General features: G+C 44.5%; 1 protein-coding gene across 4 annotated transcripts in view; it reads right to left on the bottom strand.

The window, feature by feature from the left end:
• Positions 1–16,684, bottom strand: part of KCTD1 (potassium channel tetramerization domain containing 1) — a 104,188-nt gene that overhangs the window by 53,716 nt on the left and 33,788 nt on the right. The window contains exon 1 of one of the 4 annotated variants that reach the window (XM_042798190.1): positions 14,759–16,664. The exons of the other annotated variants lie outside the window; for them this stretch is intronic. Within the exon in view, the coding sequence (XP_042654124.1) occupies positions 14,759–16,606 (1,848 nt within the window). The 5' untranslated portion in view covers positions 16,607–16,664. Of the gene's footprint in view, positions 1–14,758; positions 16,665–16,684 lie in introns of those variants that run through there. 4 annotated transcript variants of the gene reach the window in all.

Here is a 16,684-nt window from a genome sequence, read left to right as displayed (position 1 = left end):
GCTCTGATATCATCCAGCATAAAGTGATCTACCTTTAAACTAGTCACGCTAATCAAACTAATCAATTGAAGATTGTTCTTATAAGGCCTGTTTTAATGTAGGTAACATTCAGAATACTGTCAAGTTTCAGTCATTTAATATTAAATACTGAAAGGGTAATATTACACATTTGGTTTATGAAATTTTTGTACCATACTTCATCTGCTGTTTGCTTTTAATCCTGTATTTCCCCCATTAAATACTTACAGTATTTATATAGCCTTGTAAAACTCCAGTACAAAAGAATAAGCAACAAGAACTTTTCCCCATACATTACTTACCAACTTAATTATGTAATGTAATGTGAAAGGTTTATGCACACCACCTGGATCTCATTACAGCTAAGTTTCTGTCTTTTTAAAGTGTATTTTATCTGGAATATTGAAGTCACCAAGAATTTCACTTAAAAATACGTTGAGCTGGCATACACACAAGTTTATACTACAGGATGCTAACTCATTAAATAGGTTCAAAACAAGTCAAGTTTGTGGACATTTATTTCTGAAGTTTAAAATGCATCACCTATATTTAATTATTTGAAGCCAACTATGGATTATTAACTGAACGCTTTGGCCTAATTCAGTCTTCCCCTCCTAAACATCACAGTAACCAGAGAGATGTTACTCCTTGCACAGTGAGAAAACTAGCAAGAAAAGCAAGAAAGGAAAAGTTTCAAGAGAGCATTGGTATTACCTCCCTACTCATCAGTGCTAAGACTCACAGATGCACTGGCTTTATATGCCAAGATCCACCTAAAAAGCAGAAGTTTCAGAGATGTGAAAAATTCAATAGTAAGTCCATCAAGGAGATTATTAAATACCCAGTTGAACCTAAGCAAACTTAACACACACTTTGGTATTACCAGTTGAGAGATTCCTGTTCAATCGTGAGGCAAGAATTGTGGTTTAATAAATGCAGAGAACAAAACCAAGCATAAAAAAAATCATGTGCAGTGATTTTATTTTTGTTGTATATTTGACTATAATTACTGTCTTAAGTACTTTAATTGCCTGGCATCTCCTCAAGTGCCTTGCCTGTGGGGAGGGGAGGCAGGGCAGTTTATAGTTTGTTATTAATGAATGAAGTACAAACAAGTTTACCTTGTCTGTAATCAACATTCCCATCAAAACAGTTTGAGAGGAAAATGCAAAGGGGTCCGTTCATCCCACAGACCCAACGTGACTGCATTAGTATATGCTTTTTAATGATTAACGTCCTTCTGTCACGTCACTTACAACTCAGAGTGAGACCTGGCAAACACCTTTATAAGATGCACATGAGAAACGTCACCTACTTGCCCATTCCTATTCTCTTCTACAGCCACCTGCTCCTGGCCACTGATGTGGGGATGGGGTACAGGAACAGACACCCCTCGAGTCTGGCCCCGTATGACCTTTCTTGCATGCATTCTAGGTGAGAAAAGGGGGTGTGCTCTGAGGGGAAATATGTTCTGCTTTTTGCAAGCAAAGCTGTAGGGTCATTTACAATTGCTCTGGAGTGACATGCATCCAGCCCCTCTCAGCTGGAAATAATTTTTGCCTGGAGTGGAGGGAAACAGGAACAAGTGACAAAAAGAAGCCCATGAAGGATAAAATAAAATATACTCGCCTTCTTCATTAAGAAATGATTAGACACAAGAAGCCATCAGTAAAAGTCAGCACAGTTATATGAAGAAGAGGGTAAAGCCAGGAGGATGGAGTAGCAAACTGCTGCTATTTTTCATGATTAGTGAAAAACACAGAGGGTACGAATTTGGCCATTAGTCTTGTTTTTTGATTTAAATTGGTACAGGAGTCTGCTACTTCTAGCTAACATCGCATTCACAGCCCAACAGACCATCCAGACAGCAAATGCCCCACCGGCAGAGCGAGCTTCCCCCCAGATGGCTGTCAGCCCACCCTGAGGGGCAGGAGCTCACCTCTGGGTCGAGGGCAGCTCTTCCCCCTCACCCCACCACTCAGGCTGCCAACAGGAGTGGCAATGAGTTTCAGTTCTGGTGGCCGCCTCTGCTGTGAGGATACTTGTCCGATAGGATCTGACTGAGGCCACTAAATTTCACATAAGTCACCAAAAAACCTGCTTTAAGAACAGCTAACGACTTTCCGTTAGTACAGATGAGGACTTTCTTCCCCCACCCTCTTTTGAGCTAGATTGACATTGCAGCCAGATTAACATCTCTTACCAGCTTCCTCAGTCACCCAGCCCATCTCCTCCTCAGAGCCTTTAATCATCCAGTAAATCCTCTCCAACACTGCCATCTCCCATCTCTTGAAGCACAACTTCTTAACACCCATGGTACCGTCCCACTGGCTCGCAGGCAACGTGCTCCTCGCTCCATGCAGGCTTTGTGTTGCCGTGGCCACTTCTCTCGTACTTTTTTCCATGGTAAAACATAAAGCTTTAATTTCGAAGTCACAACAAAAGCAGCATATTTCACAGGGTCTCCAAAACACAACACTACTGCTTTTACGACAGTGCTCAGAGCATCCCCCTACCATTGCCAACAAGTAGATATTGCTGATAGACGAACATTTCTCCTTGAATAAGTTTCTTATAAAGTGCATAACCACATACCTAGATATAGCTGCATATACAAAGCATGGAAGCAGATGCTGTAACACTGATCTGAGGTCTCCTACCCATTAAGATGCATAGGCAGAAACTCGGTAGACGAGATCTAAAAAGAGCTTGTAGAGAAGTTTAAAATATATTTATGAAAAAAGTAGAGTACAGTATGATAGCAGCTTAACTTCTCAAGAATGGGTCCCTGAAAGCTAGTATCCAGCCATCTACCACCAGAAATGAGAAGTTACTGACTTCTCAGTTCTATGACCCTACGCTTGTTTCCTTAGGGAAAAAAATATGATTTGATTAAGCACCCCACTGAGGCATTTAAGGTTGTCATATATAACATGAACTGACTACACAGCAAAAATCCAAGCATTAACATACAGAATAGAGTAGCATACACAAGTCATTTTGGATGCAGACAGCTCTTCAAGGAATTCAGCAATCCTAGTATTCCACTAGGAAACTGCGAGTCAGATAAACATGGCAAAACCAAGACTCTCCAACTCTCTCCTCTCCTTTAGACCCTGTAAATCCCCCACGTGTCCCTCATCACTCGGCGGGGCTGTTCTCGCCTTGTTTGGCATCGGGGTGGGATGAAACTGTCTTTGAAAGCAGGAACCCACTGGGGTGGTTCTTGGGAATTTTATGAAGTAGCTCAAAGATTAATGGAGTAGGTAACTCGTTTATATAGATACATTGATCGAAAACATGTATTCACAACTTCCTACAAGTTTTACGAATATATGAATGAAAAATTGATCCAGACACTTTAGTTTACAAGGAGTGTTTCAAGTATCTTAAGGAAACTAGTTCATTGTCCACTAGACATAAAAACAAACAACGCTTTTGAGGCCATTTTATCACAGCACTGATAGTGGATTTCTTTTGGGATACATACCCAAGAACCAATGCTTACTCTGAAACAGAACTCTATAGGAAACTACTGGTTTAAATGTCACTCTTTTTAAGGTTAAGGAAAAAAATCTTTACATTTGCATTTCTGTAAGAAGCAAGAATACACTGTACTTAATCTACATCATACTAATTTTCTTTTCACTAATTTGAAAGTTGAAGAAAACCAAGACTTCCCCTCCACACTTCACTGTTCTTTTACATTTTCCTCTGGCATTTCAACTTTAAAGTAGCAAGATCCTCTGGGTCTATCTTTTCCTTGATCAAATCTTGCTTCAGTGCCTACTACATTTATTTAGTGTTAGGAGAGAAGGATTTTTTTTTAATCCTAATTTCCTCCTCCAGTTTTAGCACCTCTTCAAACAGAAGCATTATTTCCCACCCCTTGAATCCATCAAACTAATCCAGCAGAAGCACACTGGTATAATCTAGTTTCCAGACTGACATGTTGCAACAAGATAGTTGGTAAGGTTTTCTCGCCCTGCTTTCCCTCTACTCATTTTCGATTTCAAATTTTTCCAAGATCTTTTTCTTCTCACAAGATTCTTACCTTCTGCCTTCAAAATCTTCCAAGCAGAGTTATTTAACCCCTGCTTCCCGACCTCCAAATAGGCTGGTAAACCAGGGGTACGAAGGGGACAACTTAGCTTTTCCTTACAGTATTAGTTTCCTTTTTTGGAGGACAACCTGGAGACCCAAGGAGCCCAGAGCCGTGGGCTGCTGGCAGCGGTGCCCAGCACGCTGCTCGAGCAGCAGCGTTTGTCTGTGCTGGAGCCCAAACCAGCTCCCTGCGGGAAGGACGGGGCCACGGGGGACTTGGCCACCCCATGTGCCGAGCAAGGGGCTGCTGCTTCAAAGGTTAAGGTGGTCGGGTAGTTGTTGCAGCCCTGTCCCTGGAAATCTTCACGGAAGACTGCCAGGAAAACACCACACCAGAGCATTTTACAGCAACTAACACTGGTAAGATTATAACCCTGTAGCAAAAAAAGTGTCCAGTGGAATCAGGCCAGCACTTTACAGAAAAAGAAATGCCTTAATAAGTTCGAATATTCAGCCAAGTTACCAAGAACAGAAGGAAAGGGCAGGGGGTTGTTTTGCTTTTTAGCAAAAATTTGCACATGAGCTTTGTGAAATCTTAAAAAAAAAAAAAAATAAAAAATTATTTATCAGCTGTTGTATCTTTTCCTGGTAAGATATGGATTTAACCTGATGCTTTGGTATCTCTCAACAGTTAAAACAACACACATCAGCTTCTGAAAGTGTCTGCCATACACTTTAAATGACAGCAACAATTACTACCATATCATTATCTTGTACTGCAAATCTAGCCTACTGTTATATCAATGATCTCGAATATATCTATTAGCAGTTTGGAAGTGAATATACCATAGTGAGGAAAACTGACTAGTTAAAGTTTCACTTCAGCACAGGCATGAGGAATCGTTTCCTAATGAATTGCCATAGTAAACTTTTTTTTTTAAAGTGTTGAATTATCCTCCTCTGTACCATAGGTATACTTTTGCCATTTACATAGTAGTGTAATGCTACTTCCATACACCAATGAACTTGCATTTCAATTAATACCAAGGTTAGTACTGAGTCACTGTACATTTTAAACTCGATACCCATTTTGACACATTTGCACTTGCTAGTTACAATAAACCTAGCTCTTCCTTAGCTTTTTTTTTGACATTCCTTACTTCTGATACTTTTCAATGACTAAAAGTGACAGAACAGCTTACAGGACCTACTTGAGAGATATCAAAAAGTCTCACAGTGTTTTATTTGAAAACAGCTGGCAAATGCAGGTCCATTTCAAAAATAGATGCATTTAAAAATAAATAAAAAACGGTAACTTGCAAAGACTTCTAAAGAGATAAAACCAGAAATAAGGCTGCTTTAGAAGAGTGTCAAATACCCCAAAAGGAAGGCAAAACTACAAAGTTCTGACAGGATATTAAAGTTGTTTCTGCTTTTTAAAAATCAAATGGTAACTGTTACCCGTACTGCTTTGGATTAGCAGCAACTTCAGAAAGCCTATTTTGAAGCCGTTTAAACCTGACACTTAAACCATGTTAGTCCCACTCTGCCTATTTTAGTTTCAAACAGTACTTGGGCAAAAGAACCAGAGTCAAAGGCTGGGGGATTTGCATCGACATCCCTGCTAAAGAATATAAAATTTTCAAGTGTTTGTGCTGGAAAGAAATCATATTCCTACCAATATCAGTCAGTTTGAGAGAACTTAGTTCTCATGTGGCTTCATGGACCACAGAGGTTTAGATTATCCCTTTTGCCTCCAAGAACAGTCACTTTCCCACTCCCAAGTTTGCCAGTCACTGATTAGCGTGCACTTTCAGAGAGAGAGAAAGTTTTTTTCAGAGCAACTGTATTTTCAATGAGAAATAATCAGCAAGATACATACTTCAACATTACCAAAATAAAAGGCAAGAAAAAGTATAAAATATACTAAAAGGCTAAATTGTTCTTTTTGAACTGGTTATTTGAAAAAAAAAAAACACATGCTTAGAGTATCTTATTACTTTCATCCTCCCACATACACACAAAAAAAAGGCATTTAAAAGAATCAAGTAGAAATGTGAGCCTAGTCTTGCAACGGTCTAGGGAGAGCTTCCATAAACTAGTATTATGATAACAGGAAAAATACAACATGTTTTCTAAACCCAATATGGAAACTTGCACTGATAAACTTGATAAAAACCTACACAAAGCATCATCTCCCAATCACCACAAGCATGGTCTGTAGTAATCTGCTAGCTAACTCCTGTGATAAACAACTGCAGCCGTATCACTGTCATATCTGATATGAGGAGGAAGAGCACACAAGCACCCTTCATGTGAGCGCTGCTAGTCATAAAACTATTAGAAGCACTGAGAAACCCACAAAAAGGCAACCAATTCAAGCAGATTCCCTCCTCATCCAACATTCCCGCACCATTTGTACTACAGCTGCAGGTTTGTCTGTCATGGCATCTGTGTTCCCATTTATACTTTCCAACTTCTCCATGTAACTCTCTCAGTTAGGTCCTCCTAATTTGGCATCAAAACTATATGGGTTAATTACAGCACTTAGGACAACTCACATATATTTCTGAATGGAGCAATTTCAATATGAGGGCAGGAATTTGTCAGGCATGTCACAGGTAACAGCCAGCCCTCATAAGAAGTGACGAAGGAATGAAACTATTTAAGCTCACTTCACTTTCCTTGCTCCTCTTCCCCACACTTCAGGCACAAGGAGAAAACAGTTTGAACCCAGCCCAAGCAGAACTGAGGTGAGGAGGGCAACACGAGTGGATTTCCCCTTTTCTTTCATTCTAAACCCACACACCTCGTGTTCCCACCCTTGTGTCGGCCAGACACACCACATGCTTCCGCTGCTGCTTCTCCAGAGGAGTTTTAAGCTAGAGGATGCTTGGTAATTAACCATTGATGATTTCCTATTGCACCTGAGAGTTTCGATGCTGTTCCTTTGGGGGAACTGCAGACACCTCACCCGTGAAACAAGAGCTCACGCTGGCAAGGCAAGCACAGGTAACCCTGGATCAGAGTTAAGTGCTCAGGATGACTACACTGGATCTTAATAACTCGAAGTAAAAGAACCAGACACAGTATGCTGTCCTTGCTCCAGACCAACCTCTCCTCACCACTTTTGAAGCCTGCTAGAAACATATGGACGAAAAGCAGCAGCAGCAAAAGAGGCAGCTATATATATATCGCTGCAGTGAGTAAAAACTCAGGATTCAGCTGAAGGGTGTTGAGAAATTGCTCTTGAAATTTCTCCAGTAATACTTAGCTTTAAACATACATAAACAGACACACGTAGAAAGAGGTACTTAAAATACAGCGGCATTTCAGAGAAGTCATTCATTTATCCATTACATTTCTGACAGACAAATGCAAAAGTAGTAACAGCGTATACAGGCACCAATTTGCAGGGAAGCCTGAAAGCTGTGGCTCCTGCATTAGAGCTACCAAGCACAAGAGTCCCAACCACACAGGCTCCTCCTTCTCCCACTCCCCATATCAAAAAAAAAAAAAACCAAACACCCAACCCCAAACCTAAAACAAATGACAGCACCATCAGACCCAGCTCCTGGGTACTTTGAGGAGTGAAATGAAGCACTGTGCTAGAGAGAAGCCCAGCTCAGAAATCACCCCAACACCTCCACAAGATCTTTGGGGTAAGAAAACAGAAGGAAAGCTAAAATTCATCCTCACACCTCACTTCCCATAAAGAGCTTTCTGCTCTCCTCCTCCTCCTCCTGCAAGGACAAGCGCTCTAGCCTGTGTTACCTGAACAGCACCTACCAAACAAACTAGCTACCCCCACTACCAAGAAAGCTACACGCAAATCTCTTACTCCGACCTTAGGGAAGCTCCACCAAGGGATTTATAGTCCATTCCTCCCTGCAGATCATATCGGCTCTGTCTTCCTGGACTCCTGTTGCTCCTCAGCAGAAAACCATGACAGTATTACAGGAGAAGCACCAGTTTCACACTGCTGGTGCTACTGTTCGAAGAGAAGTGATTACCCCTTGGCAAAAGCTACATGACAATGCACTATTCAAGCTACACTACACCAGTTTAAGTACCATATGACATCAGCACAGTGCACCAGTCAGGCGAGTACATGAAGCAAGCTGAAGTCCTGAGCAGGTGCTAGCTCTAGTGTCTATGCACAGGACCACGTTATACAGAGTGGATGTGCCCTAAGCATACAGTGAAAAAGATGTTTTCATACACTGGTAAAGTGAATAGGGCTTAAAAATTTCACTCAATTTCAATTTAATTAAAATGATCTGTCCTAGCTACAGAAGTGTACAGATGCATACAATAATTACAGATATCAATTAACTAAGAATTTACTGGAAATGTATATACTGCATCTGTATACTACAACTTTGAATATTTCCCCAAACTAAAAATGGCATTAAGAACACATCAAAGGCACCTGCCCTCATTAGGGATTAAGTCCTTAGTAAGTCTGAAGGTTTTCAGATCAGCTAACTAAAACTGGCTGAGTGCAAAAGCACATGAATTTCTAAAAGCCTGGAAGAGCCATTTTTCCTTGTGGATAATCCCTAAAAAACAACCAGAACAGAATTCAATCATACATCTTCCAATGTTACTTTTAGATCAAGGTATTATAAGAAGTTCCAATCCCTTCCTTACTCTCCCCCTCAAGTGCCCAGAAGAGACTTTGAAAGCGTTCCCTGGAAACATGATTATATATTTTTACTATCACAACACTAATAAATCTCTTCTACATCAGATAAAATGCAGTTAGCAACACTTGTCCCTTGAATCCAAAATATGATAAAAAATTATCTTGCACATACATATTTGGCTACATGCCCTTAACGATTTCCTTCTGAAAAGAAGGGTGCATTTATTGCTTCAGAAACAGAAAAGCAAAATAATAAGAAAGGACACGGGGAAAAAGAAGAACAGAAGGGCTTCGAAAGTGACTGAAAATCTACAACATCACTAATTAGGTTCCAGCTTCTAACACAATAGTGGGTGTACCATGGTCTGTTATCAAGTTTATAGCCAAGGGCACAAGACAATACAACCCCACATTCAATTTAATTACAGCCTTTGGCTTCTGCAGTAGTGGTGTGTTTCAAAGGGTTTAAGCACTCATTTATTTCTACACCATACATGAAATAAGGCAGCTCACTGTCATACAGACTCACCAATTAGACTGAACAGTTTCTGATCTCTTGCTCTCTAGAAGGAGAGCAGTGGGCAATAGGAAATCTTTTACAGGATAATCACAGAAGACTTTGTTAAAAAAAAAAAAGCTCTCTGCTGCCTTTAAGTTTGTGCATTTTATGTTTGACATGCACAGAGGAAGAGTACCAACACAGTCATTTCAGATTCTGTAGAATTTTTGAAAGTGTCAAAATACAGCAGTGCTTCAATGATTCTGTTTTTTTCTTCCTAGTTGTACTGAAAAGGTCATATTCATTTGAGTTATACAAAATGGATCACCTCTTGCATTCTTAGCATCACCGAAGGCTGGACCAAGCAAGTTCTCCAACTAGCTCACATGAGGCAACTAAATAAAAGGAGCTTAATTTCTAAAAAGTAAAAACATTTTGAAAATTAAAGTGATAGTGGAGGAAATCACCATCTGAAATAGCTACAGAATTTAATACCTCCAATATATTGTGCCAGTGCAACTAAGAGGACCTACAAAGACAGTACTGGACTTTAAACTCCACAACCACAATTCTAAATGTGTGCATTGAAACACCATTCCTGGATCTTCTGCAAAATACTCTCCTGAGTCCCCTTAAATCAACTCCCTCCCCAACAGCTGATCCAAAATGGACCAACTTCAGTCTAGAAAAGGAAAAAGTTCCCTTCATTCCTTTCAGTCTACATACTGCCCCCAAAGTTTCATATGAAATCATTAAGTCTGACCTCTGTTTTGCTTTTCTCACACTCATCTTGGGAAACATTTACATGCCTATCAAACTTCATGTTAGTTATAAGGAACACAACCTGGGATATCCTACTGTCTTCAGAAAAACCCCATCTCTGCTCAACAACCTTTAGAAGCATTCAGTTACAAGCACTGGCTTCCACCAAAGACAGTAACAGCCAGGATTCATTTGTTTTGCTACAGAGACTGAGACAAAAGCTGTCTTTGGGGATCATATTTGACACCTCTGCTACCCTGCCCCCCACCTCCTGAGGATTTAAGAGCAATTTTGATGACTATCGGAGGTACAAGGTCCCTTCTACAGTTAATCACTTTCCACATTGGTAACTTAGTAGAAGTTGAAAATCATTCCCATTAAAAAAAAAAAAAAAAGAAAAGAAAAGAAAAGCAACAAAAAAACAAACCACAACACAACCACCAAGAAACAGTAGCCCTCAAGGCAGGCACAGTTTCTTTAGCTGTAGGTGTAAGTTCCTCTAACACTCAGAGTTTAAGATTTTAACATCAGTGTCTCTTTTAAAAAGAGACAGCAAACAAATCTTGGATTTTCTTGCAACCTGGGATAATCCATTAATCAAAGAGAAGGGCACTAACTAGACAGCAGTGGGGCAGCCAGTACTAACCTCTGAAACCAGATCAACAGAAGTACTGCCACAAGAACTAACAAGGTATTTAGCAGTCATCAGTCTTAATAGCTTCTGTACTTTAAGCCTTTAAGATGGGGATATTGCCCCATCTATTATCTGTATAGAACTAAAGCCTAACACCCTAACACCACCATCCTAAGCATCCTTCCCTGAAGCCATCTGTGGAGCTCTCCTCAAAGCACCTAGCATGATTCTGGTCAGAGTACTACAAACATCTGTACAGAACAGAAGCCTTTTTTGTGGCTGTTTTATGGAAGTGCAGAACGTTCCCAGATCAAAGATCAAGCAGAAAGATTCTTATCCACCTCCAGAAACAAAGACTAAAAAGAGTTAGACTAACTTATTAGTTATTTTGATTTGTTCCCAGTTGTGCCTGCTGCCTACTCATATTCTTTGTGTGCTACTGTTTTGCCTTCTTTTGCAAAACCTGCAGCCAGAACTAGATTTCTGGTTCTGGTCAGAGTAAGCCCTTCAAACAGAACATAAGGCAACAGAAAGACATGTGCCAGATCAACAGAAAACAAAAAGGGCAGCTCTGGATTTAAAGCAGGAGGAAAAACTGTTTAAGGATTCCTCAGAACAGCCAAGACAAATGCACGTGAGTCATGATTTAATGACTGAGTGTTTGGTAGATATCTTAATAGCTGACGAAACTCTTCAGAAGCAGCCCAGAGAAACCCAACTGAGTTAGAGAATCAACGTAACAGAAGCATTTTCAAGTGACAAGAAACTCTCTTCACCCATGGAAGCCAATCTGTTTTGCTAGACCTATTTTTGAGTATTACTACTGTAGTAAGTTCAGCATGTACCAGATTTATAAATCTCAACAGCTACCACCACACTGTAGAATCAAAAGCTTAAACTTCAGCTATTGTTCATCTTTCAGTAACACGAGAGATGAACAACAGCCAAATTATATCCCTCTGTCATCAACTTGAACTGAAGTACTGCTGTCAGTGGCAGGAAAATTGCTGCACTTCAGAGCAAATAAGGACTAAAAAGAAAGTTGTGCCATGATGGCACAGTGCTGTATACTTAAAATACACTCTATAAATGCTGCTCTCAAGGCTGCAACCTAAAGCAACAGTTGGATCAAGATGGACATTTAACATACCTTTCCCTAGCTCTGGAGGAGGCTCCTACAAACCCAGCATTGAAAAGACATCTTGAGGCTAAAACAAAAGATGGGAGCAACCACAATAGAAAAGCCTAAAATTAACATCCTTCCTCAGATTATTACATTTAAAGTTTGTAGTCAGTGCAAATTGAAGATATCCCACTTGGTGCCTTCATTTAACCTTTTCCATACCTTGCTTAACGCTCTCGATGTTATAAGAGCATGTGTGCACACAGTATGAAGATGCTAAGAAGCCCACTCATCACACCAACAGTTTTTCACCAGAGTACTGCACAAGTCCATGAGGGCAGCAGAATCTGTCCCCTCAAAGAATAATCACAAAGACAACCAATAAACCACAAACTTATGACCTTCGTGTTTTCAAGGAATCAGTAACATTTGTCAACAGTGGAATTTAGTGTCACATTACTTGATGAGATGCATTGAGTAAAAAAAGCTTAGAAAGTCTTTGTTTATAATTAAGCAATAACGATTGAGGGCCGGGGCATTTCCTGGGGATTAATGACCGGCTGGGAGAGTCGATGGCTTGAGGCAGTGCCTTGGGCCATTAACCCCAACCAGTCATTAATTTCCCCAGGAAATGCCCTGGACCTCGATTAGCGTAACTATATAAAAGGAGGCTAGGGAGAAAAAGTTTAGCATTAACATTCTTTCGAGGAAATCTATTTCACAGCCAGTATTTTTTCATTTTGTCACATCCCAGAAGTAGTGCATAAGTTAAAACTGACATGAGAAGAATTGGTGATTAAAAAAAAAAAAGACACTTTTCCTTCTTCTAAAGACTTAAATTAACGAGTTCTGTAGCAAAGGCAAGATTCAGCTACAAAAGTGGCTGGGCAGCTTGTTTAGCTCATTAAATTGTGAATGGAGATGAACATTTCCATATAATTACTGAGAAAACGCACACTGCTTAGTATCCTTGCTGATTGCTCATTTTCTTTCTTGATACACTTAAGAGAACCACACACGCCTGTGTACTCTATCATCTATTTTAGATATTTCTCCCTTTCCCCCCATAGCCTGCCACTAATGAGAATTACAGCTCCAAATGCTTCACGTAGGAAGAGCAGCTCTGCAACAAACACTCACAGCAGCTGGATTTCTCCTCGCCGAAGCTTTATGCAAGTGTGAAGAGATTTGTGGGCCGTGGTAGAGATCAAGCTCTCCAGCCTGATGACCGAAGGCACCAAGGCACCTCATTTAACAGGTTAAAGACAAGAGTACTCTGTTACTGCTAACTGGATCAGAACTGCTCTGCCCGGTTCCCTCTTCCCCTTCCCGCACTCACGTGCACTGCTGCTCTAAAAATGCTGAACTATGCCTGAAGTTTCAAAATTACTTTCAAGGTCATTAAAAGCGAGGGAAAGAGGAGTCTAGGGTTAAACACAGTGGAAGGGCATTAGCTTATACCTGAAATAATGAGCTAGAACAAAAACATTATCTGCACATAATCAAGCCTCTAAGCCATTCAGAGACACCAGATACACACAGCAGGAGATCAAACTACAGTACTCCACTGAAGTGGTCCAAAAAAAAAAAAAAAAAAAAAAACCAACACAACACCCTGCTAGAAAGGAGAGGTCACAGGTATTTTAAAGAACATAGACACTTATGCAGGCATTCACTGGAAGCCCCCATCTCCCTCCTCCCCCCCCCCCCTCCCCCCCCCCCCCAATTAGCCTTCAGGCTGGTTGATTAGCTGGCAAACTCTTTGAAAGGGTCAGTCTGTCCAGAACTGGTATTTCCACTTGGGAAACAGCTCAGGCATGTCATATACCTGCGCTCACCCAGCGCTGCGCTCTCCGGCCGACGGCTGCGATCCCTGTTATTACTTGACACAAGAATGTCAGAGGGGTTTTGTAATCGCATGGGGCAGCCAGCAGTGAAGTTCTTGCCTGAAAGACGGTATTTTATGGGGCACAACCTAACCGCGCACGCTTTAGAGATTTAGTTAGAATGACTTCCAAACTTCAAGCCAACTGCAGAAGCGCGGCGAGTCTTTAATTGAAGTAATTTAGCTCCAGCGCGCAAGCACCCAAAAGTACTTTCGGAGGGGCCGGGGAGCAGGCACCAGCAGGTGCCAGCACACAGCGCGGGGGGGTCGCAAGGCTCGCGTTAAGGCACAGCTCAACAGAGGTTTTGACAAGACCGGTTTACCTCAGTGAAACACATCTAATGCACTTGGGCTCGTTCCACAGTTAAGTTGCACCTAAACCTGTTTAATTGTGCTCTTTCTGTATATTTCGCCACTATGGTAACTAACACAACTAAAGCCACTGTGCCTTATTAAAAAAAAAAAAAAAAAAAAAGGGAAAAAAAGAAGAGGATCACTGCCAGGAAACAGAGCTATTTTAAATAAACAAATACAAGATGAATGCAATTGCCATATTAACCCTCTTGTTAACTTCTGAAGTTTAAAATTACACCCTCATTACTAGTGTGTAATTGAGTATTCTCCCAGCTGTTTCCTGCATTTGAGGTTATTCAAATAGTTCATTAGCACATCAAGAACACCACACACACTAATGATACCTGATGCCCTTATCTACCATTTTGGCCCGACTTCCATAATTCGCATCTCCCGAAAAAAGAGGAAGAAAAAAAAAAAGGGGAGAAAAAAAAAAAATAAAGGAGGGAAAGGGGGAGCCTGCAGGGCTGAGTTATTGGTGCTGCCACTGAGGGGGAGCAAGGCAGCACCTGGGCACCTCGCAAGTCCGACCCACAGTCACGCAGCGAGCAGCCACTGGACTTGGGGGGGTGAAGTCGGGGGCAAGGAATTTGGGTAACTCGCATCCCAACTCCTTGGGTGCCTGAACGGTGGGAGTCATCCCAGGAGCCACCCCGAGGGCTGGCAGTGTGCATCGGTGCCCAGCCTTGGTGGAGATGGGGAAGAAAGGAGGGGTGCAATGGGGGGGGGCTATGTGGGATGGGGTGTGGGGTTGCCACCATTTTTTTTTTTTTTTTTTTCCCTCCGGTTACCTGTGTGGGGGAAACAATAGCAGGTGAAACTACTGTGGGTGAGGTGGTGCTTCTGTGCCCATTGGCTTCGGGGAGGAGGTGAGGCAGGGGGTCGTGTTTCACTGAGACCACCACCACGGCGGGCGCGGCGGCGTCCAGGGGCTCAGCGGGGCGGCGGCAGAGTCTTTTGGGGGAGGCAGAGGGCCCGCAGGCATCGCCGCCGGCCGCGGCCCCCGCCGGGAACACTGCCTCGTAGAGGGCCCGCTTGGCCGGGGCCACCGCGGCCGCTTCTGCCTTCACCGGTGCGGCGTCACCGTCTTTGGGCAGCACGTAGGGGTTGGCGGCGGGCGGCCGGGGCCGCGGCCCGCCGTTGAGGGCAGCAGGGGTGTAGCAGCCCCCGCCAGCGGGGTGGTGGAGGAGGTGGTGGTGGTGGTGGTGGGGAGGGGGGTGGTGGTGCGGCGGCTGCGGCCCCCCCAGCTTGGTGCCGATGCCGGCAATGCTGTTGAGGGTGGCGATGGAGACGGCGCCGATGCAGTGGTTGGTGTAGGTCTTGGAGAGCTTGGCCGCCTTGGAGAGCATCTGCATGCGGGTGCCCAGGAGGTTCTTGCCGATGGCCTTGTTCTCGTACCAGGTGATGTCACCCTCGCTGCAGTGGTCCCGCGGGCGCTGGAAGAAGGCCTTGCAGAGGGGGTTGCGCTTGGAGAGGTACTTGACGAAACTGGCGTAGGGGCAGAACTCGGTGCCAGTCTCGTACATGCGGGGCAGGTTCTCCTCGTCGCTGCTCTCCGCCCGCTTCTTGCTCCAGGAGGACGAGCGGGATTTGTGGTAGGGCCCCAACGCCTTGAAGTAGACAAACTTGCGTCCGTCCTCGTCCACAGCCAGCCCAAAGGAGTCCTCCTCCAGCTCCCGCTGGTTCTCCCGGCCCCGGGTGCAGAAGTACATGCAGGTCTCGAACCAGACCTTGTTGAGGAGCCCGAAGGGGCTCTGGGTGCTGAAGACGCTGCAGGTGTAGAGCTTGCGGAGGTCGGCACGGGTGATGGCCTGCTTCTGCACCACCGGCCCGGCGCCCTGCTCCTCCAGCTTGCGGATGACGGCGGCCAGGGTGAGGTTGGCGGCGCGGAGCTCGGGGTCCTTGGTGAGGTCGAGGGTGCGGCAGTAGGGCGGCTCGTTGAGGTAGCGGTTGAGGGAGCTGCGGATGCTGATGAGGGAGGACTTGGAGTAGAGCTGCCCGCTCTTGGAGCGCGCCTCGGCGTAGAAGGAGCGCAGGACCCGGCAGAGCGCCCCCTTGTCCATCGTCTCGAAGTCGGGGCTCTGCGCCTTCTCGCTCAGGTACTCGCGGAAGATGCGCACGGCGTAGCGGGTGGCCAGCCGCGTGTTCTCGCTCAGCCGCGCCCGCTCCGGCCGCTGCAGCAGCAGGGCCGCCTCCAGCTCCGCGTCCTCCGCCGCCCCCCCGGGGCCGCCGCCGCCGCCCCCCGGGGCAGCCCCCGTGGCGCCCCCCGGGGCAGCCCCGACGCCGCTGCCACCGCCGCCCGCCGTACGGCCCGGGGCGGGCGGCAGCGGCTCCGTCTCCTCCTCGCCGTCCCACTCTAGACCCATCTCCTCTTCCTCCTCCTCGTCCAGCAGCAGCCCCCCATCGGCTCCGTCCTCCTCCTCCTCCTCCTCGTCCCCCGTTATCTGCACCTCCTGGATCTCATCCTCCTCCTCGCCCTCCTCCTCCTCGCCGGCGCTGCAGTAGCGGTGCGGGCGGGGGGCGACGCCGCGGCCGGGCGGCCGGTCCCCCGCATTGTTCCCGCCGCCGCCGCCGCCGCCGCCTCCCCCGCCGCCGCTCCACTCTCCGCCGCCGCCGCCGCTGCCAGGCATTCTCGCCATATTGCCGTCTCCCTGCCAGTCCTCGGGCAGGGCGCATGCGCTATATTGGACCGCAGCGCCGGAGCGCTTTTGTGTTTT

Source organism: Tyto alba, unplaced genomic scaffold (genome assembly GCF_018691265.1).
Source record: "Tyto alba isolate M040663 unplaced genomic scaffold, T.alba_DEE_v4.0 Super-Scaffold_27, whole genome shotgun sequence".
In the NCBI taxonomy this organism is placed as follows: domain Eukaryota; kingdom Metazoa; phylum Chordata; class Aves; order Strigiformes; family Tytonidae; genus Tyto; species Tyto alba.
The sequence above is the reverse complement of the archived record's forward strand: the minus strand, read 5'-3'. Positions and strand labels throughout refer to the sequence as shown.